Raw genomic sequence first — 22,479 nt, 5'->3', positions numbered from 1 at the left:
ATAGAAATTGTTATGAAGTTGATTGCTGTAATTGTGGAGCTACTCTTAGTTTTAAGGTTTTGGACCAACTTTTTGAAAGAAAGTTAAAAAAAAAGGTTTGTTATGGTCATTATGTTTTTGGGTTTTCTTTTGTTGTTGTTGCTGCTTTTTTCTAGATTCAGACCATACTTCATGATTCCTGCTACTTCGTAATGTTTATGGTCTTTGAAAATGCAGGCGAACTATATTGGAGGTGAAGGGATTTGCATCTAAATTACATGTACTTGTTGCCAATAACTTTCTAATTTGAACAGACTTCTTATTTTCTCTCTCCATGATAAGGCCCTGTGTGCTGCCGTGGTTAAACAAGATGTGCTAGAAACTCTGATGTTGCTGTTTAGTGGGGCTGATGCTATGTGTGCCACTGGAGACCCTGTTTACAGTACTCCATACTTACTAGCCAAGAAAGCTGGACAAAGACTGCAAATGGAATTCCTGTACCATAATAAGTTCTCAGGTAGGATACAATGTATTTGTTTTGATCTTCTAATTTTATATTGAGCAAAAGAGAAGGAAGGAAGGAATTCGGAAGAAAAATTGGCATTGAGTTGAACAGCAGTGGTATAGCGGAGGGGGAGTTGTGATGCCATTAACTGTATTTCAGTAGACAGTGTATGTAATTGTGTACAAGTTACTTTTATTTTGCTCAGAAATCAAGTTTAGGACTTTAAAGAAATAATAAAAAAGCCAGTGATAACTCATAGGCCTTATACCCTTATTTATAACAGAGATGAAAAATGACATCTGCTCTGCCAGTATTATCAGGCTTTTACTGGAAAAAATGGGTATATACAGTTAACATGTATCTAAAGTATTCATCCGGGGATTTGTTTTTTTCTTAAAAATTCTTTAATTTGATATCTACCCGTACTGCACACAGACTTACCTGTCTTTTCACAAACTCTCCTCCCCCCAAAAAACTCATTTCTTGAACCTGTAATATGATCTATCCCAGGAAACTTTTTTTTTTCAGATCACAACTTCTGTACAGCTTGGAGCACATGATAAACTTCAGCCTTGAAAGTCAACAGTTCTGGCTGCAGTGTGTGACATTTATGAGGCTCTTGAAAACAGAAAGCTATTCTTAAAAATAAATAAATAAATTGTAGAGTATGGATGTGCCTGAGCTTACCTTTTAAAAGGGCTGTACAGCATATGAAGTAGTCTGGGAATGAAAGTTCACATGCAGATTTACACTGGAAAAAATTATCTATGCTATACTGCAGCCAGCGTTGTGGACATACTCCTGGACCAGCTTTCCATTGTCTTGTGCCACTCTGCAAAGTAACACTGCATAGGCTGAACAGCAAAAGTTTTAGTGGGAAACGCAGGAATGATTTAGGGCTTCCTAGAGCAAACACAGTGCTTTAAGTTGTGCCTGAGCATTGCTGTGTCACAGGTGCCAGGCACTGGATTGTAGGATGTTGAGCTCAGTCACGTGCAAACATGCAGCTATGGTTTGTTTTGGGTTTTTTTTGCTGGCTATGCTCTCAAGTGGTCCTAAGGCTATAGAGAGAAGTTTGCTTGTCTTGGCTCTGTCTTTTCTACTTTTAGCCTGCCAGCCAAGGCAGCATCACCATGTGCTGGTGCTAGTGTTTATTCTTCTCTTCAGGGAGAGGGAGGTCATTGCAGGTTGACAGTTGTTCTCGGAATCATTGTCTGTCTGCTGCCAGAATTGGTGGTAAACTTCTAGATAAGCCCTCAAGAGAAACAATTCCCTTCTGTTGAAGTGTGTTACATAAGGGATGAAAATAAAAGCTTAGTACACCAGAAAACTGTGTTTTAGATTACACTGGCAAGCAGTGGTAGACAACGGCAATGTTGTAACAAATGTGAACCAATTTTTTTTATGAATTCGTAAGAATTTTACTCTAATTATAAAAATAAATCAGTAAGATCTATCTGTGTTGTAGTAAAAATATTACAGAGCAACTACATAACTACAGATACGCAGTTAGAAAGACCTGTGGAGAAATGGTTATAACTGATAGAACTGAAGTTCTGTATGTTACTTACTCCTTTTGTCTTTTAATAGATTTCCCAAACTATGATACTTGTTTTGAAAGTGGCTTCTCTGAAGATTCCTCACATTCCACCTTTCTTTGTGAATTCTTATACAAAGTTTCTTCTAATACTGCTAAGGTTCTTACAGAGAAGAAATTAAAAGAAGGTATTTCACTTTTACTTTATGCATTTGAATAATACAGGAATATGTATGGTTTGGATGAATTTGATTCTTTTTAACTTCTTGCATTACCTTTTAAAAAGATAAAAGGTCTTTGATATGACATATCCTCTTTTGATTTGGTAGACCTCTTTCAGATAAAGAAAATACTGATTGTCTTGTTCTCTTTATGCAGTGGTTGACAGTAGAAGAAAACTGAACAACTGAAAAATTACTCAGTTAACAACAGTTACTGATAAATAAAAAACACTTGGAAATACTTCTCAGTTTAATTATATTTAGATGGATGCTACTAACTGCCAAAAAGTAGTTTCCATCTAAAATGATAATATTCCAGAAATCATTTAAAAGTATTACTGACTTCTTAGTAAGAGTCCAAATGGCTAACACCTAGGATATTTCTCAAGCTCACAAATTTTAGAAGTATACCAAGTAGAAATGAGTACTTCCAACAACTTTACAACAAATTGAGTTTTGTAGGGTGAAAATGTGTGTATGTCACCGTAGATGTAGATATACATGGTCTTCTGTGTATATCAGTCTTCTGTGATTTTTTTTTTGAGAGATGTTATCAGATAATTTTCCTAGCTTTTTTTTCTTCCTTTTTTTCTCCCCAGTTGTGTTCCTATATTTTTCTTCCATCTAAACAAACAAATTATGTGGATTTTTAAAATCCAGGCTGATTCATGGTTGAGTTTATTACTCCTAAAATCTTGACACAGCATCCTGTGTTGGTATATACATATTTTTGTATGATTATGTCCATATTCTCATGGTGTATGCTTTTAAGACCTTTAGTGGAGATTAAAGCATGTTAAAGCACATAACTTCTATTTAAATATGCTTTTGAAGAATCTATATGTTAATGTGAGTCAAAATTCTTGAAAGCATCAGGGGATAAACAGAACTAATCCCTGATCACAGGCATTTCCTAGCAACTTTGCAGTTGTTAACAAAGACACCTGTTGTGGCAGAGGACTGCTGCTAGACAGGACTTGCTTGAGGATTGTTCTGAAACTGCACTGAACTTATTCAGGAAAGAAAGGAATAACTGCAAACCTCACTACTAAAGTAGTCCAGACCTTGTCCTCTGTGTTGTGGGTATCTATATCTGTATTAGTAAAAAAACTTTAAAAAAAAAAAAAAAAAAGACCCCATAAGGCAATACTACTGTTCTCTTCTAACACAATGGTATGCTAGAAGTGCAGTATAAGTTTGTAAATACCTGTCTAGATTGAAGATTTAGCTATAAATGCTCACAGAATGTCTCCTGTAGTGGTTTTTGGGGAGACGCAGTGGGAGTGAGCATCATTAGTAGGATACCTTAAAAATATTTATGAAGAAACCCCTCAGACAAGAAACAACTGAATTTTGACTGTCTTCCATCATAAGTTTTTAGTGGGCAGAAATGAAGCTGCTTTGAAAGCTTGTAGTCAATTGCTTAGCATTGCACTTAGTACTTGGAGGAACATACAGTAAATGGAAAGGAACCAGATTTCGTTCTGCTCAGGTTTTGGCCTCTGAAATTGTGATGGTGTTTTGTAGATAGTAGATGTTCTGTGGTTTGGTTTTTGGGGGGATTTTTTTGGGGGGTGTTTGTTGGCTTTGTTTTTGCATTAATGTTGAATTACCCATGTGTTTGTCAGGACTGATGTTTTTGGGATGGTGCTTTACAGATACTTAGGAAGATAGGTTTCCCTGACCATTTGCAGTTCAGGAAGACAAATGACAAACGGGACAAGGGAGGAAGGTGTAATAATAACATCCTTTCAACAACAACAAAAACCCTCTGCAATTTTGAATTAGAAGCTGCTCTTCCTTGAGGGCTCTAATGTATCTCAGCCATGTGTAAGAAGTATTATGACAAAAGGGTTTTTTTTGCTATTTAAAATATAAAACACATGATCTTTTTTTTTCCCTTCTGTATTAATTTTTTGCCCTACATCAAGAACTGTTTCTACATTTATAAAATCTCATTAACATGAAATAATATGGGATATGCATATCGCAGATTGTTGGGATTAGGTGGCAATATTTTTTTTTTTCCATCTTACTGTCTTTAGAAAATAACTTGATGGTTAGAGTACTAATGTGTGGGAGATACAGTTTCAGTTCCCTCCTCTGCTTGTAAAGATCCAAATAAGAAGGTCACATTACCCCCCAAAATGACCTAGCTGTTTAGTTCTAGAGAGAAAAAAAAATAAGCTTTCCTGTTGAAACAGTTCTGACTTGCTGCGAACTAACTGGGCCAGAGAGGGAGCCACCATTCTCTCACTGGGGATTACAGCACTTGTCTAAATTTTGGGCCTGGTCCCAAAGCACTTTGGGCTTTTGATCTACTGATTTATTTCTTTTTTTTTTTTTTAATGCTGTTTGTGGAAAGGGCTGCAAGCCAGAATCCTGTTAAGCTGTCTAACCATTAAACTACCGTTAAGTTCTTCCTCGGTGTTACGAATCTCTGAGGCAGTTGTCAGCCTTGCCTTTAGTGCCAAAGGCTGAAAATTAAGTGCTGTGTTTGTTGTCACAGAAAACTGTTATCCCTTTGTGGGCTGAGCCCTAATGGTAAAAGGATACTCAAGAAATCATTCAGTGCTGTGAATTGAACCCAGGTTTTATAACAACCAGGTGGAACACCTGGCAATATGGTCTAGCTTTTCATTATGTTTCAGATAATGCAGGAGAGAGAGTAAGCCAGCTTCGTGTGTACTTCTCATTATAGCAGCATCAGTGGTTTCAGCAGGCGTGCGTAACTTTTGAGGAAAGTTGTTGTTAATTAATAGCTGTTGATGATCAGCAGGAAGAGAGCTCAAACATTGGTGCTATTTTGATGTAGCAGATCCAAAAGTAAAGGTTAGAGGTTTAGTGGCTCAGGTTGATTTTTTTTTTTTTTTTTGCTTCTGTTTTTAGTGTAAAAGGTTTTATGTATCCCTGTTAAAAGCCTTGAGGTTCCAAAATCGTCCTTGGGCATTGTAACAGTTTAATGAATATTGAAGCAGTGAGCTGTTTTGTAGAATAGGCTTTGTGGGATGGGAGGGGGGAAAGCTGGGGGACGAAAAAACCTAAACAATCAAAACCTCTGTAAACCTATACATTTTCAAATGCTTTGTCTTTTGTTTATTTTAGTATTTAAAATGTGTATTTAGACAGAATATAGATAGAACTAGATAGCAAATAGCATGATGCAAATAAGTACTAATGAAATAGTACTGAGATTTATAAAACATGTATAAATCATATAGCAAACAACAGAAAAACTAATATCAGATAATATACTAAGTATTGGCTAACTACAACTGCAGTTTGTTTTTTTGTTTGATTTTTTTAATGTTTTTTTTCCAGAGCTATTTTACCAAATTCTCACAAATACTTTACCAGAATATTTGCAGCTGTATAGGAATTTTAAGACTGTAGAAATAAACAGAGTATTTTCTCTTAGGACCTGCTTCTGTGCAGTGGTGGGAATAGGTGCACCTCAAATTATATTCTAAGAACTAGATGTAAGCTAGAATGAATGCATGAATATTTTGAGTAGCAGATAGTCATTAATATGCTATGTCATGTGCTGTATTCATATTTTAGGTTCATAAGAGGGGGTAGACATTTGGTCTTAATTAAATATGCCAAATAATACTTTTAAGTTGCTCTGCAGATTTTTTCCGCTCCACCTTGGTTGGTTTGGGGAGGAGGGGTTGGTTTTTGTTGGGTTTTTGTTTGTTTGTTTGTTTTTTCTTTTTAAAACTGCAGATGGCAATTACTGGATACTCCAACATATCTAATTCAAAGTTATTTGAAGGTAGAATTCTTAACTAGGTAATTTAACCATGCTCAGCAACTGTAAATTGTTACATGTTGAAAGCACCCTACAAATGTTAGCATCCCGTAAATGACAGTATTGCTAAATGAATTTACCCTTGCCAGCTATATATGTGAATAGCAACAAGAGAGATCTCCAATTCATTATAATGTGAACATGCCATCCTGAAATGGCTATAGCTACCGCCTGTCTATGATGCATCCATTTATCTCCCCCAGTATACAGGAATAAATTCTGTACAATTTCATTACTATCTGACACTTAGGCCTGCAGTAGGAGAGAATTGAGCTCAACCACTGATGTACCTAGAAAGGGTTGTTCTGTTATTTTTTCTGTTCTTCAGTTTGTCATCCTGGTAGCATATTTAAAAAAAAAAAAAATTTAATCATGTTAAATAACACAACTTCTGATAGTGTTTTCCTTGTGTTTTCTAGTAGTGTGCAATGGATACAAGTTCTGGCATGTCTGATATTATTTTTTCTAGACTATTTGAAAGGCTTAAATTGTTTTCCTTGATCTTGTGACAGTGAGTGGACACCCAAGCATTACCAAACAATGGAAGACAGATTGACTTGGTTTTGGCCTCTAGCTCCAGTAACATGAAAGAAAGAGTAGCCCTTTTTTGCTACTGCATACCATGATTCACTCACTCATTTTGCTATCAACTCTTGTCAGAATATATTGTTCTTGTAGCTTTTAGTGTTTCTAACTTTGTAGCATGATTTCTTTTTGCTTCTTTAACTCTCTTCTGCTAAACATGGTAAGATGGTATTGTGTACTAGCTTTTCCTCCATCAAGTTCCACAGCAAGTGAAGTAAGAGCCCTATACAATGGTAAAGTTAACTTATGAAGCCATTTAATATACTTGTGCAGTAAAAATAAGTGTTCTATTCTTAAATTACCATGTGCTAGAGTTTCTGTAGGTTAAGTAGCATCAGGACGGACATTGAATTCCTGGCCCACTGAAGTCAATGAGACTGAGGTTGCATCATAATTGTATTACTGTTACAACAGAGCTATGCATCCTGTGAGGCAACTTCTATAGGAAGAGGTAATTTTTATTATTATGCCAACTGACTGTTCTCTTACTTCTTTAATTGCAGATTGCAACAAAAGATGGTGCACTTTGGAAAGTGGCTTTCTGAGCTACTATGAAAATGATAAAACTACCACTCCTAATGGTATGATTGACGTCAATGAAGTTATCTGTCTTGTACTGCACAAGTCAGGCTCCTTTTTAAATAGAGGGTAGGTTCCTATATTAATATTTCAATAAACAAACTCAGGTATTTCAAAGATTTTATTCTGGGTTTTCAGAATTGTTCATTTGTTCCTGAATTTTGAACATGCAATTCAGAAAAAAAAGCTGAGTTGTTTTATGTTGACTTCAAGAAATAAGTGCAAAGTGGTATTTGGGGATTTTTTAATTATTTTTTTTTTCCACAGTGATATAATGAAAACATTAGGGTAATTTAAAAGGGCAGCATAAATTAGATACATCTGTTTCTTATTAGAACTGTAATGCATATCTCAGTGCTTAAAAGGTTACATGATGATAAATTGAACACTTAATACTCATTTTTCTTTCTGGGATTGACCTCTGCCTCAAGCCAAAATGCTTGCTTTGTTTCTTACTGATAATAATGCAGCAGATTAGAGTTCACCACAATGCTTTTCGTTTTGGTCACAGATCTATTGGTCTTTGAAACCCATTCTTTGTTCTGCAGCTGAGGACAGCAGTGTAACTGTTGAACGTTGTGTTAGTTTGAAGATAACTTTTTTGTGGTCTTGTTTTTCTTTTATACCTCTCTCACATCCCATTTGTGCATTAAAAACATGTCGTGGAGATTCACCTAAATCGGAGTTGCATCCCAGTGATACTTGATTTCTTTAGGGCAACATTTTTGTTTATACTTTGGATCTGTCTAACAAACTCCGTAACACTTCCTTTCAAATTTCTTTATGTGTGTGTGTATGTAAAATAACAAGATCTTTCTACAGTATACTACTGTAATGCTTGTAATTACAAAGCAAAAGTGTCTGCAAAGAAAACAGAGTCTATTCAGTAAGCTTCTGGAAAAGATAATGGGAAGAAATGACTTTAGCTACTATAGAGATAAAGGGCGTTCACAGGGGAGATACCCTGAAACATGGCGATGCCTTGACATGCTGTAAAATACAGTGGAGATGGCCTTCACTGTTCTGGAGTAGCATAGCTTTGTGGTATCCAGAAAAAAGAAAAATACCACTTTCTTCTTCTGTCATTGAATCCAACCTATTGCTTGCTACAGCTCCGAATGGGTCCGCTTCAGGCTAATACCTAAATTAAAAACATGTTGGCTGAATATTTCACTTTCAGGGAATGAGTAACTTCCTGCTGTACTTTACCTGTAATTGGGTAGTTTTATAAGAAACTTTCCTAAATTTGATATTTCATGTAGTGAAATAATCAGTCCGTAAAATGTCTAGTCTGTTAGTCAGAATTAAGTATTTACATATGATTTTCAAAGTGGTTATTAAAAATGAGAGAACTGACTCATGTTCAGTTCTCCAGATGTAGACAAATCTCAGTCTTCAGCACTGAAAGGAAAAAGCATACTCCATCTATATGGATTCTAGGGAGAGGGCACAAATGAAATCATACTATAAATTGGTGAACCATAATTTATGAGTTAAAGACTGGCCCTAAGTCCAGCAAGACATTTATTTCTTGAATTCCACACCAATTTCAGCTGGTTCGCTTTTTCTTCTTTTACTATCCTTATTATTTGTCAGTTAAAAAAGGGAAAACAGGATCCATCTGTTTAAATAATGATATACTTTTTAAAAAGAAAAAACCCAAGAAACATCCCCCCAAAACCTTTAAGAACTTCTTGAGCTACAGCAAATTCAAAGCATAGTCATAAACACGACAGAACCAAACTCTTCTTGGTGGTGGCAGGCATTACAACAAGTGGCAGTGACCACGCATTTCACCCTAGGAGGTTCAGGCTGGATGATAGGAAAAGCCTCTTCATTAGAAGGGTGGGTGGTGGAGAACAGGAAGAGGTTGCTGAGAGAAATAGTAGTCTCCATCCTTGAAGGTTTTCAAAGCTTTTTATTGCTGTTCTATGGTTAGTGATAGTCCCGCTTTGAGCAGATTAGACCAAGTGACATGTAAAGTCCCTTTGAACCAACATTTCTATGATTCTGTGGTAGCTTACAACTTCCCATTCAATGAGTTGGTCTGCTTATATTAAACCTTAACAAAATGTTTTGAATGCATCATAAAAATATACTTGCTGAAATCACATGAACTTGCAAAAGCAAAAATTTCCCATGAATTTTAATGACTATATGTAAACATTTTCATTAATTTCAGAATTACTGAAAAAACTATTATACAGTAGCCTCTAAACACATATTATTGACCTGAAAAGCACTTTGATTGTGTTGTGTTATAAAATACTCTGTTATTAGCTGGGTTGTACTTTTAAGATTGGAGGAGAAATGCAGATGGATTCCATTCCATAGGTATGAAATAATGAAAAAAGAGAGAGAGAAATGGGACTCTTGTGTGTCTACTGTTATGAAGACTAAATACAGCTGCCTTTTTCCTCTTGCTTGCTTTAGGGACATCTTTACCTTTGAAATCTACTTAATGTCAGAACGTGTTTTTCTATTTGGAGCTGAAACTGCATATTCACAAAGAAAATGGACTTGGGCAATAGCTAAGGTAATACTGATAATTATCTTTTCCAGTTAGGCCAGGAGCCTTTGCACAAAGAATAAAGTGTCATTGTTAGCTTAAAATCCTCTGAGAAGCCATTCTTGATGAATACTGATCTATCGTGTGTGTAAAGGTTTCTTGTGCAGCAGGAAGAAATAACTTCTGTGATTTAATGTTTGAAACAAGATAATAAAATAAAATGGAAAAAGAATTGAAGCAACATTTTAATGCCAACCTTAAGAATATATTAAAGGTGCTCTAGTATAAAGACATACGCTATATGAATTTATTTCAGCCAAGTTGTTTATGGTTGCAATTCTATTCCTTTATTTGCTGAAACAGAATTCATAAAGCAGTACTGTATTTTATACAGTACCAAATGCTAATAGTCCCATTACTAATTAAATCAATTGTAGTTGAAAAAGCAAAAATGGTTGAATTGTAGAGTATGAATGGAAAAAATGTTATACTTGATTTTATAATTTAAATTTAGTGTATATATGGGTTTATGAATGATATATCTGAAAGTCTTTTTTTTTTAACTGTGGCTTTCATCCTTGAATCTTATAGATTTGCAATATCTTGATTTTTTTTTTTTTTTTAGGGGAAGAGGGTTTTTTTTCTTCATCTGACTCACCCCATTTTCTTTGGTAGCATTTTGTTCCTCCTGTGGCTGAATGCTTATTAGAGAGAGACTGTGACCTGATTGGCCAGCTGTACTACAAAGATTGCCATAACCTGGATCAGTGGAGAAAAGGCTGGTTTGCTATAGAGAAGTCGAGCCTTTATTTTTGTCTTGAAATGGAGAATGCTGAAGAAGACTCCATATATCTAAGGAGGCTGCAAGAACTAAGTAAGAATTTTGCTTAACATCTAGAATTCAGGAAATAGTGTACATAATTAATTCACTGTTAAGGACATTTCTATTGCATTTTAAAATCATAAACATTAGGGAGCTCAGTAACTATTACTTTGCATGAGCCAGATGCTCTTCCAATTCTCATCTATATATGGAGTTGGTAAAGTTCTGTCTTGGATTTTTTTCCCTACTTAGTGTCACATGTTAGAGAGATTTTTCACAGCTTCATAATGAATGAAGACAATTTTTGTTCCAGTTGCAGCACTGTCTTTCTTACAAGAGTATAGAATTGAATAATAATATATAACCTTTTGGGATTATTGTCTCATATTTTTGACAGGGCAGAAATACTCACTGCAGAACGTATTCTTGAGGTGATTGACAGGCCTACTTTTAAAATACTGAAATGTACTAGAAAAATTATAATTCTCTTGGAAAACTGTTTCACAGACTAATAGACTTTTCTTTTTTTCTGATACTAAAAATATTCTTTGCTCAATATCATGATGTGGAAAGATAAGAATATTTATACAAATGGTCTTCTATGACCAATTTTATATCGTTGTCTGTAATTATGCTCTGAATTCTCTTTAAGCATATCTGCCCTACTTGGTTTTATATTGAACAAGGCACTATGTTATGTAGGAAAGTAAAAATAATATGAGATTTTCTGTTAAAGTAACATAGAGAAGATAGTTTATGTCTTTATTGATGATCCTCTTCGTAAATGCTGTCAGATTGCAGACTGTTTTGCAGGAACTTGCCTAAATGCCATTGGGCTTTCTACTGTTTATTTACTGCCACCTTACATTTGCTGTGAATAACACTGTGAAGGTGGTTTTTAATCAGGAATATTTTTATGCCTCTAGCTATGTTTTAAGTTGTAAATACTTTTTGATCTTGATTCAAAATTAAAAGGTTAGGCAGTAGGAGAACTGTTCTGATATTAATTTTTATAATGCAACTGTAATTGCTCCTACCCTAATTATATAAAGCATCCAAAAACTGTGTGTATCTCAAGTATAGAAATGAAACACACTTTTAGCTTTCGGTTGAAAATAGTTTTTGCTTGGGTTTTAATTTTTAAATATTAGTTGTATAACAGAGTTGTATTTCTTGGAAATATTATATATCCATACTCCTATCTTTTCTTTGATTTCTGGTTTCCCCTAAATAAATCTGTTCCACTATTAAGACTGAATTGTATAACTGAAACTTGCCGAATAATGAATCATGAGTGGAAGTATGGTCACTTATCTTCTTGATATTTGACTCAGTAAATGCAAATGAGGCCAGGATTATGTGTGATACAAAAAAATCATATAATATGCATCAGAATAGGTTTATTGAGCTTCATTGATATTCAGGGCTTTACTGTCTCTGGGAATTAGTTGAGATAAGATGTGGATTATATATAAGACCTAAACTTTGAAAGAATTAACTTTTCAGAATTTTAAATTAGTAAACAGGTTACATTTAATTTACTGTTCGTAGTATAGTGTACAATATAGTTTTATAAGCGCTGTTACTTGAAACTATCCAGATGTATTTTCTGTATTATGTAAAATGTAGGTGTTTTGCAGGGTGCTTTTTTTAGCAGGAATAGCATAATGCAACATAAAGAAGGGTGGCAGTGATCTTCACAGTATAAGATAACATATGTTATTCTAAATATCTGCAGCCATTAGGGTACAAGTAGATTAATGGATTAAAAATTCCAGCTTACTTCTGAATCTTTGTCTTCTAAAACTTGTATTTACAAGTTTAATTTTAATATAATAAAGCACTGTAGCATGTTTTCACACTTAAAGTATGTGTTTAACCTTTCTTTATAATTTTCTGTATTATTTTTTCTTGTAAATGTGAGTGTATTGTGGTGTTTTGTGGAGTATTGTTTCTATTGTCAGCAGGATTCTTTATTTATAATGTTTAAGAATTCCATGTTCCTTTTGTCACTGAAGAACATTTTGAAAAAACATATCTATATGTGTATGCATGTGTTTGTCTATATATATGTGTCTGTGTAGATCATATGACTGTGTATGTGTTTTGTTTTCAGCAATCAGTACTGTGATGCAAAATGGAGAGAAAATAGATGTCCTGCTGCTCGTTGAAAAAGGAAGGTAAGGTTCCCATCTGAATAAAGCTTTGATCTGCTTTTATATTGATGTCTTAGAATTCTTGCTGATCAGTCATGGAGCTTTTTCATTTGTGGTTGCTAGAGAGAGTAAATTTCCAGACTTTTTAAAGGAGGGAAAGTCTTTGTGTATTAATTACATTTTATGTCTGTGTCAGGAAATGCTAACAAGTACTGCTTAATTAAAAGCAGTTTTCCCACTGAGAAAATTATTCCCAGTCAGATTAGTCTGCCAATAATGGTTTCTTCAAAAGGACCTAACTTCTTTTACCCTGTAAAGAAAGAGTACCTCTTTGGAGCATTTACCACTTCTGAATTTTTTAATCACTCTTATGTCCCAGAATTCTGTGTCTCCATCTGTGTAGGTCAGGATTGAGAGGGTATGTATGAGTCCCCTGGTTAGTCTTATTGTAATGTCTGATCTCAGTTAACAACATACTAGCTAGAAAAAAACATACTTGTGAAGCAAACATACCTGCTTCCCAGTAGGTAGTATTCTGATGAGATGACTCCATCAAATATAGTGATATGGGAGGTTGAAACCTGAAGTGAGGTAGGATATTTCTGCCTCATAATAGGGGTACAAATTTAAAGATGAAAATAATTCTTATTTTGTAATAGGTTTTTTTTTTTTTTTTTTATTTCGGGGATAGATTATTGGGCAAACCTCTGTGTAAGAAGTGGTGCAGTGTTTACACAGTCTTATGAACAACCAATAATAGGTTAATAAAGGACGATTGTTTTTTTCTTTGTTGGGGAAACAAAAAAACCCCACAGATACCTTTGACATCTATTCAGATTTGGAGAAACTTGGAGAAGCTCATTGTAACTTGTGTGTTCTAAATTTTAACTCTTCCTGAGATACTGTTCTGGAATTCAGTAAGGTGATGCAGATCAGAAACAAACACTTTATCCTGTTGGTTTTTTTTTCAAAGAAGAATATTGAAAGATTCAGTATTAAGTAAGCTGCATAGACCAACAGGGAACCCGAGGTATCCTATTCAAGGTGCAGTCCAATAGATGAATCAAACTGTGCAGCTAATTTCATAGATACCAGTGCTGAGCAAAACTTCTAGCTCCAAGTCAACTTTTATTATTTCTTTCATTATAATATTTCTGTCAAGTGGGGGTAAGTTTTCCCCAAACTGCTTTAATAGTTTAATGGAAATTCTGAATTATTTGAAAATAATTTCAACAGGGGCACTGGCTGATTTATGGTGGCCATGAATATATTTAATTTTTCTTCACTGAAGTCTGCCATAAAGAATTTAAATGCATAGTGTTCACATTATCTTAACCATTAAAAGCCATATGGGTGTATAAGCTTTGGCATAGTGATTCTTTCTTAGGATATTACTCCAAAAGTATCCAGGTGTTCAGCCAGTTGCATGTTACTGCATCTTGCAGTGATAGGAAGTTTAATGTGTGAACGGGGAAAATGATTAAGTATAAAATCACCTTTATCTTGAGACTCAATTATTGTAAATGGAAACAAAACCAGCAATCCTCCTTCTGCCCCTCCAAACCCTAGATAAATTAATTAATACCCTTGAGATGTCATCAGCAGCAACTAAATGAGATACCATACTTTCTAGGTTTTCCTATTTTGTGTGTTATTTTATAGCAGTGCTTGTCTAATGCCAACTTTGGCACAGATTGATCACTTGGAAGGGACCCTATATACTGATCTATTGACAACTTTCATGTTAATTTGTTAGTCACCTGAACACAGGTTAAATGATAAAATCTGAAAAAAACAGTATTGCAAGAATGAAACGAAACAAGAAAGATTTTTCCAGAATTAAGTTGGAAAAAAAACCAAAACAAACAATGCCCCCCTTTTCTGCATGAAGAAATAAATGTGGTTGATGTCTTACAGCATCTTGCTAAATTTTATTAGAAGAAACGATGAAAATACCTTGAGTATTTTCCTACTGAAACTCATACTGTTCTGTTGTTTTCGTTACTGACTTCAAACTAGCTTCCCATTACTTACAAATACACCTTTTTTTTTTCAAGTCTCAGTCATTGGGTTGATTAATTAGGGAAAATCATACATTACATGTACCATGTACCTTTTTTTGACACTTTTTCATATGGCTACTCTAGGCGAAAGAATTTCTTAAGTTGTTACAAATGGACTTCTCACTTAAGAGTTATTGCATACACAAGTAAACAGTTTCAGAACTACAAAAACTTCAACTCTTACTGCTGAAATAATTATAATGTAAGAAATCTATGAATTCTGGACTTTTTAAAAATACTTAGTAAATTTATGTGTATGTTAAATTCTTGGGGTACATAAATTTAACATTCATCTGATCCATAACTACTGAGAGGAAGAGTTTACATTGATTTTTGGGATGCAAGGTGCATAACACTTTCCAGCCTGTATAAAATATAAGAATTCAGAGAGAATACTACCAAAAGGCGTGTGAGATTTTTCTGAAGTGTTGTAGGTATGAATAAAATCCAGTCCTCCCCCTTTTCCCCCTTCTTCCTCTACCTTGTTTTTTACTTAGAGAATAAATGAACAGCAAGGTGCTATCTGACATGTTCAGCGAATGAAGACTACCAGCTCAGAAATACGAAGTGGTAATCGTGTTATACATTGCAAAGTAATAGCATATTATGGGAGGCTGAACCAGGCTAAAACATTTTCAAAGCAACAAGACTTCCTCTTTTGAAGATTGTTGCTGTTTTTGAAGCTCAGTGTACTTCCTAAATTTTCACAATAATCCTAGACTTTTTATAATTCTAGACTATTTTTTTCAGATTTCAAAGATGTTTCGTGTTTGTCTTTGGGTATATTTGCTAAAGCAAATTAGAGAGGAACACACTCCCTTTTATAGCACCTATTGAAATTTTATTGCACTCTGATCTCTGTTGGAACATATTGTCCCAACTATCTCCAACCCAGCTGGAAATCCTGACTTTCACAACGCTGTTTCTTTATGCCATAATCAGGTGGTCGTTCACCTTGTCTTATGTTCCGCTTTCATAGTTAAGATGCTTCTTGACTTCTTGCTAGAAGTGGCAAACCATTTTCCAAATTTCTGTGTCTGACAGTTCCCTTTGTCACACAGAGATGTCCTCTGGTTTGCTCCATATTCAGTTTGCGTTTTTTTTCCCCATTATCTCTGCTATTTGTAAAATTCATGAAGTGACTGGTGATACTCGATCTCTTGTTGCCATCCAGGTAGAAGTTGCATAGTAGAGAGGTGAAGAAGCTATTCCTATGTAGCTCAAAAGAGGTCAACAGAGAAACCTGTACATTGAAGAGAGGAAAGGTGTCTGAAAACAGCTGTATACAGTAATTTTGAAATACATCTTCTATATATAATGTAATGTAAAATCTCTAATGCCGTACTTTAAGGAAAAACAGTTGTGCAGACAATTCAGTTTCAAATGTTTCTTTTTTTCTGTAATCATTTAAGTGCTCTCTTAGGTGTCAGTGAATGTTTTCAGACCATAATGTAATCCAGATGGTGCTTTTTTTTTTTTTCTCTGTTACACTTCTTTTGTAGTTGGCTCTTTCTTATTATAGATAGTAAACCTTCCCTGCATACTGGCACAATTTCTTTATGCTGATGGTTCATTAATCACAATGCTTTCTTCTTAACCCTTTGATGATAGTAGTAAGATTTCTTGTAAAATGCAGTTATGAGCACAAAATTCTAGAATCCAGAAATAATCTAAGACTCAGATGAGTGAAAGGACTTGTGCTTCCAGTATGAAGTGCTGGATATAAGACCCTTAATATCCTTTGAAGAAGTATTGCTGACCTTTGTTATATATCTGTAATTATTAGTGGAATTTCCATTCCACTAATTCCATTCCATACTTTAGTTGCAGTTTGATTATTCCAACACCATTTCATAGCAATGCATAGCTTCTTGGTACCTCTGTTTTCAGACACATAGATGATTAGAATCACTTGAAAGTTGCTGGAGGGCACTGAGTTGTGCTGATGTCTGTTTCTCACACTTCCTCCCCACAAACCTTACCCAGAATCACTTAGTATCACTGCTTTCCCAATGCAAGAGTTGTGCAACAAAGCATACAGACATAGCTAAAGCTAGTGGACTTTGCAAGATGGGGTAAAGGTAAGCATTTGCACTGTTGTGGATGAAGTGTGCTCACGTATGCTGTTTGTCTGACTATTGGTGCAGAAGGATGCGATGGTAGTCCATGAGAGAGTTGAAAAGCTTAGCAGTAACTTCCTTCATGTTGAGACTAAGTGATCTTGGACTGCTACAGTCATTTGTGCCAATTCAGTTGCCTCAATTCACTAAGGCAGAAATCTACACTGGCGGGCCTTCTTGTTGGTTTGAGTACTTAAATTATTAATTTTTTGGGTGTGGACTGTATGTGCTTCACACTTAGCAGAGCAAAAACTGTGCCAGTATTCACCATATAGTCACTGTTGCTATTTGTTACGAAGTGTGTGCCATTTATCAATTTTTTGAAATGGAAGAAGTAGCATATGTATAAACATACTGTAGAAGGTGCTGAATTTATATTGTAGGAATGCATTTCAGTTCAGAGTCTGCAAAGTGGTCAGTCTGCATGATAGCTAAATCTTTGTAAACATTAAAGTAAAAACTCTTTCAAACATGAGCACTTCTATAAGCTTAGAAATATTCTTGACATCAGGTTGCTCAGTTTTGTGGTACATGGGACATCAGTACACTTCGCCTGTGTTTATATGCTTAGTCTTAAGCCTTGCATTTAATAGAACTTTACATTTTGGTAATTTGTTCAGTGAGAAATACAGGTATTTGTTACTACTTGTTACTATTGTCTCTTGAAAACTGTGGAAGAGATGATGACGTTGGCATGAAAAGCAGAAGGTAGATCTGCAGAGCTGTCTCTTACCTCATGAAATTCCGTAGCACTTCTGCTGTGCTTTGAGTACAGTTCTGCTTAATGCCACCTTCCAGGTTCATGGTGATCAACAAATGGTTTCCCAATAGGAAAAAACCCTTTAAGTTTGGCTGAAAGTGTTAAAATTCGAAGGAATGCTTAAACTTCTTATTTGTACATTGTTGTATGTTTTAGTGATTTAAATGCATCCTATGTGTGCTTGCTCTCTGCCAAAAATACTGTGGTTTGAGATGAGCTTTCTAAGCCACTTCCACAGTAAATTGACTGAATTCTGAATTGTGTCTGGTATTGGTTTAATTTCCTTTTCTCCCTTTTCTTTTATGGTGTTGTAGTATATGCTGAAATTGTTTCTCTGACTTGTCTAGCTTTCTTAGGTGACTGCTCTAGAGACTTTTGACTAGGCAAAGTTAATAATTTTTTGGAAAATAATTAGTTGGCCTTATGAATGCACAGTGTGGGAGCAAGATTGAAGAAGAGTAATTAAAATGTTGGTCAGGTCCTTTCAAAGGCCTGTGACAGTGTTTGTGGATCTTCTTTCATTTATTGTGACACTGCTAGTACAAATGTAGTTGGAAAAAACCAAGATGCTGTAACAATAGGCCACCACCACAGCTTTATGGGGTGGAAGGTGCCCTGATGTTTTATTCTAAGTATTTCTTATTTTTCATGGACATCTGCTGTGTTGCTGTAGTACAATAACATCAGTTTTCTATTCCTTTCCTGCATTCAAAATATTTTTATACTTTTCAGAACTCTGTACATCCATGGCCATACGAAGCTGGATTTCATGGTCTGGTATACTGCAATTGAAAAAGCAGCAGGTACAGATGGTAATGCATTACAAGATCAGCAGCTCAGCAAAAATGATGTTCCTATAATAGTGAACAGCTGTATAGCATTTGTTACACAGTATGGTAAGTACAGTGGATTTTATTCAAACTAAGATCATTTGTATAATACCTAAGGCCCCACACCATCAGATCTTATTGAATGAGTTTATATATTATCTAAAGTAAACCCATACCCCTCGTTAGCCTCACCGCTTTTTGATGTGATGGTGAAGTACACTGCCACACATCTGAGAATGGGCAGTTTGGGGAAATACAACTTGGTAGATGCCCCTTATAGACACCTTCCTATTTTAGAAATTGACTTGTTTGCCTGATGTAGCTCAGCCTTGGGGTCCAGTGCCTTGGTGCAGAGCACTTCATCCCTGAAAATAAGCTATGTGAACTAGGAAAGGCTATGGCCTGGACTGGTCAGCAGATCTTCTGGGAAACTGATATTATCTGTGGAGCTGAGTTTGGTCTTAAGGCTGCTGGTTTTTCAGCATAATAACCTAAGGACACACAGTCAATTACTGCTTAAGTAAATTTTGCCAGTGTAACTTTCTGTAGCATTACATCATATGCAGATGATGTCTGTGTCCTTTTTACTACTGCAAATTCATCAGTTTTCTTGTGAAATGCTAAATGTGTATCAACCCTGTACAAATCTGTCTTCAGCAAAAATGTGTCTGTAACCTCCGTCAGTATGAGAGCGCCTAATTTATATTTCAGTGACTGAAGTTTAAGTGAATAACTTTTGAATATGGCAACACTGCATTATCGTCAGTAATTGTGTCTGGGTTACAACTGTTGCCTAAAAACAAGATGAAAAACATGTTTTTGCTAAATTATTTTTTAATCATTAGCAATAGGAATTATTCTAAGTATAGTTTACACTTTCATGCACTGAAATGTTGTTAAAGCAGGGTAATTATGTCCGCCACTCAGAACAATCGCTTGTGTGTGTTCTAAATTAAAATTCAATTTCCTGCTGTCTTTTAAATAAGTTAGATCTTTATTGGAAAAAAATATTTTTTTCAAGATCAGCATTACTGGGTGTTTAAATACTCATGTGAAAGCTGAAGGAATTATTTGTATGCGTTACCTGTATGCATACAGGTTTTTGTGTTATCATGGTAAAGGTTCTGGTTTCAGTTGTGGTCTACAGATAACAGACACTATTGGGTCCCACAGCTGTTCCTGACAGTAACAACACAAAGGCAGTGCTTGTGGGCATTACAGGAAAAGTGAATTGCAAGAACATAAGACATGATTCCATAGGTTTTGACAGAGTGCTTAATTTGACAGGTACAGAAGAAAAGCAGGGTTTTGTATAAAATACGATTCAAGAAATGTGGGGAATGTGGGAAACACCTCTGTAAAGAGAAACAGGTCTGCACATCTATGCCAAACTTCCAGGAGTTTAAAAAAAAAAAAATAATAACGTTTTGGCTACTGTAATATACAGTAATTAGAGGTAGTCTTGACTGTGTTTTAGACTATGAATTTTCTTTTAAGTTGGCTTTTGTGGTGTTAGTTGTTAAATACAAGAATAGTGGCTGCCTGATGTCTTCCTGAATGTGAGAAAAATCAGAAAAAAAGGAATACTTTCTTCTAATCTTGAGGCTTTTAAGAGTGAAATGTTTCAGGTTGGATGAATAGAATAATACTTTACTGAGTCCCAAGCTGAGCTGATCAGTAGGGTAATAAAATAGTGGGAGTTTTGCTCATGAAAGCAGCTTTTTTTTATGCGTAATACAATAGCAGTCATCAGAACTTTTTTCCTTTACTGTGCCTTCTGAAACTATTATTTTAGGAAGTTCTGAAGAGATATGGGGATTTGAATTGCCTGTAAAGTATTCCTGAAATTGTGATCCCAGGCTTGCTTAATATTATGATGTGTATTTTTGCAAAGAGGTCTGGTTGGGTGTAAGCAGGCTTTGCAGTGTTTTTACTGACAAAGTGAGTATGTGCAAAAGGTCAGTGAGATTTTAGTAGGAGATATGATATGTTTGACAGCCAGATATGCTTTTCTTATAATAACGTTTGGAATTTTTAAAAGAATACTTGATTTTACATTTGTTTATTTTTCTGTCCTGTATTTCTGTAACTTAGGTTTAGGTAGCAAGCACATCTACCTTAAGAATGGTGATTCTTCCAATGTGGTTGAACTGCTGGAAAGCTTCAAAAAAGATGCAAGGAGTGTTAAACTAAGAGCAGGAAAACATCAGCTTGAAGATGTGACTGATGTGTTGAAGAGTTTTCTTTCTCAGATAGATGATGCACTTCTCACTAAAGAACTTTACCCATTCTGGATCTCTGCGTTAGGTAATGTATTCAGTAACACTCAATACAAGAAAGGTTGTATGTACGTTTTCAGTATCAAATTTGAGGGGGTTGTTAATTACTTGCCCTGTGTCAACCTATGTAATTTGATAATTGGCAAAACAATTGTAGTGAGGAAGAAAAAAAGTTTAGAGCTTGGCTGCAATATACTTATGTTAATCAGAGATGATTTTATTGCCTTTAAGTGAACCAAAATAATAATAACAACAAATAGTGATGTTTCCTTGTAACAGTAGACCAGTATTGCACTGTGTTGTAGTTGGATCAGCCAAGGTAAGAAGTGATGATTAATATTTTACTGAAGCATTGATGGCAGAATTCAAGAAATAGACAAATGTTAGAGTAGGAAAAAAGTGTGTACTCTGTCTTTTGACCATATGTAGAAGTTTATGCCACTTTTGAACTAATGTTAATGCTATCATCTGCATGATAGTTAAATGACAGTCTTGCTGCTTAAATTCTTCAAATATCTTTTATGAACATTCACACAATGTTATGTGTATTAATAACAATGTAAACTTGTTACCAACAGTTAACTTGTTTTTTGTTTCCTTAGAAATATTGATTTAATTTGAAAGAAAAGTTAAGTAACTTCAACCCAAACTGTAACTTATGTATTTAAAACATGAGGATGTGTATCTCTGTGGTTGAAAACAGAACCTTGAGATTACTAATAAATTAGTTACTCATTACATAAATTGTGATGGTTTCTATAGTGTTCATACAAACCAGCTATATTTCTATTGGTTTCTATATTGCAGTATTTACAGACTTCAAGAAACAAACTCTTTCCATCCAAAACTGTGCTATAAATTTGCAGATGATGCATAGCAATAAGAGATGCACAGGAAAAGCTAAGACAGAACAATAATTTCTGCCTTAATGCATTGAAATCATATAGGCTTGTTTAGTGTGGTGAGTTTTGTCTTTAAAAAAGATATTAAAAGCATATTCCTCTCCGATTTTGCTTAAGTTCAAACTTATGGAAGTTGCTTTAATGTGAACCACTAGAAGTTTGGGAAATTCAAGTATCAATATTACACATTTTTGAACTTTAACCTTAATTTGAACAAACTAGAGGAAAGAATATTAAGAATTTATTCACTTACCACAAGATTGATCCGATCTTATCATAAGTCAAAAAAAAGTTGTATCGGTAGCAGTTTAGATTTAAGTTAGCTCTTTTGTGAATAGAGGTGTTACATAATGGTGTTACAGTGATTTAACTTCCTGATTTGTATGTGGGGCTAAAATTCTGCTTCAGTTTTACAGCAGAGAATTCTGTCCTGTTATAATTAAGTGACACTGAAAGTACTTGTGGGAAGACTAAAACACTTAGGAAGATCCAGTAGAAGACCTTTAAACTGTTTTTTTGTTTGTTTATTTTTTCTTCCAATTACCAAAGAAATCATAACACAGTGCAGTAGTTAGTGGAGAGTGCTAGCAATCAGCTGGAAGAGATGAGAGTTCTTATGTGCTTTTTCCTTTCCGAAACTTGAGTGAAGCAAGGGACTGATAAGAAAAAAGCTAAATAAATAAAATTTACATTAACTTTGCTCATGCCCTGAGCAGGATTATGCTCTGTAGTATCTATGCAGCACAGGGAGGCAGGCTTAACTTGAAGGTAGGGAGCTGTGACTGTCTCATACTGCAATTCCGAAGACTGGAATTCCTGT

The 22,479-nt window shown here is 35.0% G+C and overlaps 1 protein-coding gene across 1 annotated transcript in view; it reads left to right on the top strand.

The window, feature by feature from the left end:
* ARAP2 (ArfGAP with RhoGAP domain, ankyrin repeat and PH domain 2) overlaps positions 1-22,479 on the top strand; it is a 124,796-nt gene that overhangs the window by 59,126 nt on the left and 43,191 nt on the right. Inside the window, exons 13-20 of the mRNA XM_010574428.1 lie at positions 322-496; positions 2,075-2,209; positions 7,142-7,286; positions 9,651-9,753; positions 10,402-10,600; positions 12,666-12,729; positions 18,381-18,544; positions 20,573-20,785. Of these exons, the coding sequence (XP_010572730.1) occupies positions 322-496; positions 2,075-2,209; positions 7,142-7,286; positions 9,651-9,753; positions 10,402-10,600; positions 12,666-12,729; positions 18,381-18,544; positions 20,573-20,785 (1,198 nt within the window). The remainder of the gene's footprint in view (positions 1-321; positions 497-2,074; positions 2,210-7,141; positions 7,287-9,650; positions 9,754-10,401; positions 10,601-12,665; positions 12,730-18,380; positions 18,545-20,572; positions 20,786-22,479) is intronic.

The sequence above is a fragment of the Haliaeetus leucocephalus genome, unplaced genomic scaffold (genome assembly GCF_000737465.1).
Source record: "Haliaeetus leucocephalus isolate CR32 unplaced genomic scaffold, Haliaeetus_leucocephalus-4.0 Scaffold439, whole genome shotgun sequence".
Lineage (NCBI taxonomy): Eukaryota > Metazoa > Chordata > Aves > Accipitriformes > Accipitridae > Haliaeetus > Haliaeetus leucocephalus.
This window is presented reverse-complemented; position numbering and strand designations above follow the sequence as displayed.